General features: G+C 40.8%; 1 protein-coding gene across 1 annotated transcript; it reads right to left on the reverse strand.

The window, feature by feature from the left end:
- Positions 1 to 1,276: 1,276 nt before the first annotated feature.
- On the reverse strand, positions 1,277 to 2,896 carry LOC130990503 (uncharacterized). Its single transcript, XM_057914732.1, has 3 exons — positions 2,245 to 2,896; positions 2,090 to 2,187; positions 1,277 to 1,873 (listed from the first exon to the last, which is right to left on the reverse strand). Exons 1-3 carry the CDS (start codon positions 2,894 to 2,896, stop codon positions 1,277 to 1,279), a joined length of 1,347 nt encoding a protein of 448 aa, XP_057770715.1.

A 2,896-nucleotide genomic window follows, 5' to 3' on the forward strand; every position in this document is an offset into this window, starting at 1 on the left:
CCCAATTCTTCTTCTCCATTTGAGTCCGCCGCAAGTCCGAAACCCTAAAACTACTCTCTCTCTCGAATCGCGATCGGCGCTCTGCCTCTTCGATTCTCCGACGCTCCGTCGTCGACTTTCCTGGGTTTCAGCCGTCGCTCCTCTGCATTCGTCTCTCACCTTCAATTTCTCTCACCCATCTGAATCCCTGTGATTTAACTCCGTCAAAATCTGAAGCTCTCTCTCTCTCTCTCTCGCTTTCTATTTCGTCGCCTTTGGTCGAAATCTGAAGCTCTCTCTCTCTCTTTCATCTATTTTTCTGAGGGATTCCACCGATTCAATGTCGAAATCATACGCAGAGAAGTCCGATTTCGCATGGATGGTTGAGTTGGAGACTTGGATCCAATTGTTGGTGATTGAAGATGGATGCAAAGATTGGCGTCGCCGAGCTGAGATCCATGAAGGTAAAGTGATTTCGTCTACACCTAGTTCTTCCTCCGGTGATGTATCGGTTTCAACTGGAAACCCTATTTCTTATCCTGATTCTTTTTTTTTCTGTGTGAGGAAAACTGGCAACACAAGGATATGTCTGATGCTGTGTTGTTGATGTTGAAAAGCATGCTCCCTGATTTTTTTCTGGTGAGATCTACCCTAATCTTCATTTACAACTACTGGTTGTTGGCGATCTCGTGTGGGATTTGGTTTGGTTTGGGAAGTTGCATGTGGGTTTTTGCAGTGTTAGTCATATGTGGTATGTGTGGTCCATTGGTCTGAAATGATGATTGATGCTCAACTTTATACGTCCCTACTTGGTTTGGTCCAATGATCTATGATTAAATGGCATTATTTTGACTATGAGTGCATCCTGATTCTTACTTGTTCCCCTGTTCTTACTGGCTTGTGTGATCCAGTTGTTCTAGTTTATGTTTTGGGTGTGTGGTGTTGTTTATGTGTGGCTGTTGGTTAGGTGTGGTTGAATTGGTGTTATTGAGTGGCTGTTGATTGATGGTGTTATTGATTGGTTGCTGAAACTGATGGTGTTGGGTGGCTGCTGTTGTTTGATTTGGTGTTATTGATTTGTGCATTCAATCACAACATTATAGCATCACATTATAGCATTATAACATCCACATCATTCTTCCTACATTTACAAAACAGAAACCTTTCTACTGCAGTCTTGGAACAAGCAGACTGCAATCACAACATTCATTTACAAAAAAAAAACCTTTCATCACAGCTTGCATCTACCAAAAAGTTTAGCATCATTTACAAAAAACATCCACCTTGCACTCCCATATCACATAACTTCAGTTGATTGAATTTGAAATTGATGCACCATCAACTCAACCTCATCTGTGCAACCTGCATTAACTCCCAAATTCTGCATTAGTGTATCACTAATTGACAATGCTCCATTGTCAATTAGGTAGGATATGCACTCCCTTACAAGTTCACTTGGAACTTGGAGATTCAAGGGCAGCATATTCTGCCTAATCAAAGCATCATTCCCTAAATGAGGGATCTTATTGCTATTCCTCCTCTTCACTTTCAGAATTTCCACCATACAGCTTTGCAAGCTTAAGAAAACTTTATTTAAAGTAGTTGGGCTTAACTCATTGAATGAATTAATCACTGCATTCACTAGACCATCCACATTTGTAGACATGGATTCAATTTGGAGGCTTTGTATTGCCCTAAACCACCCCAAATCATTAATGTTTGTGTCTGGAGAGTTTGGTGGTTGATGCACCAAGTGAATATCAAAGCCATCAGATGAAGCAACGGCCCTGAAATCTGGGTCTGAGTCTTGAATGTGAGGCCTAGCATTATCTTGCTGAATAAAGATGGTTTTGCATGCATTTGCTGGCCACTTTGCTTTAATAGCAGGAATTATCTGTGTTTTTCCATCAAAAAAAACAATGAAACTAACTCAGCATTCATTCTTACATACCCACTGCATTACACCTTACAAAGCTGCTGCTATGCGTACAAACAGTCATACATACACAGTGCATTGCATGTCTCAAATTATCTAAGCATATATAGAAATAAATTGAACTTGGAACATGCTATTGTTACATTTAGGGCATATCTCATTCATCCTATATACCTGGTATATCAGGCAGTCTTTCACCACTTGTTTGGTGATGCTTTGAATTGGCTTCCACTCCATAGTGCCTGCAGCCCTGTTCTTACTATTCCTTTTTGCTGGAACAAGTTAAGTGAATGGAAAAATTCCAATTTTTCCATCAAACAAGCACTCACCATTAGCCCCAAAAACTGGCCTACATACTGCACACATGAACATTACCTTGGTGATGAACTTCTTGTTCTTGCATGTCCTATGAGGTTCTATCTCTTCAGGAGTTAAGTAGAACCTTTGTGCACTTTTTGTGATGTAGAACCATTTCTCATCAATGTGGACTGTGTTGTGCATGCTTTTAAATGTCAAACTCCTCATAATGCTATCATATTCTAGAGCTTCTAAGGAAAACCGTAGCCTAAGCAACTTGTTTGGAGCTGTGAGATCAGATTTTATTGCATTCGAATGAGCCCTGATCAGTCCAGATTTTGCCCATCTACCCACTGTGCTTTTACTGCATTTAACCCCACATGCAAGCTTTCTAATTGTTGATCTTTTTGACAAATCTAGGCTAGCAATTAACTGAAAATCCAGAGCTACAAGTTTTCTCCTTGGTCTCAACATTTTCTTACTCACCGAACTCATTACCTCACCATTTGCTCTTCGTTCTTTTGCAGCTGCCCAAATACGACTGATCGTCTGCCGGCAGCAGCTCCATTTTTGAACAGCAGCAGTAATCTTCCCTCGAGATGATTTTCCATTTTGGCTTCCTTCAAGCAGAAACTCGATGATGGCAGCCCTCTCAAAGGAAGAAAGATCCTTCCTTCTAGCCAT

Source organism: Salvia miltiorrhiza, chromosome 6 (assembly GCF_028751815.1).
Source record: "Salvia miltiorrhiza cultivar Shanhuang (shh) chromosome 6, IMPLAD_Smil_shh, whole genome shotgun sequence".
Lineage (NCBI taxonomy): Eukaryota > Viridiplantae > Streptophyta > Magnoliopsida > Lamiales > Lamiaceae > Salvia > Salvia miltiorrhiza.

What these genes read in the sequence shown, in the direction of transcription:
- LOC130990503 (XM_057914732.1), bottom strand. Translation starts at nt 2,896, where the DNA reads ATGGCTAGAAGGAAGGATCTTTCTTCCTTTGAGAGGGCTGCCATCATC. An exon ending in GCCAGTTTTTGGGGCTAATG is followed by an intron (nt 2,188 to 2,244) that starts GTGAGTGCTTGT and finishes AACTTGTTCCAG; the next exon opens with CAAAAAGGAATAGTAAGAAC. An exon ending in AAGACTGCCTGATATACCAG is followed by an intron (nt 1,874 to 2,089) that starts GTATATAGGATG and finishes GGAAAAACACAG; the next exon opens with ATAATTCCTGCTATTAAAGC.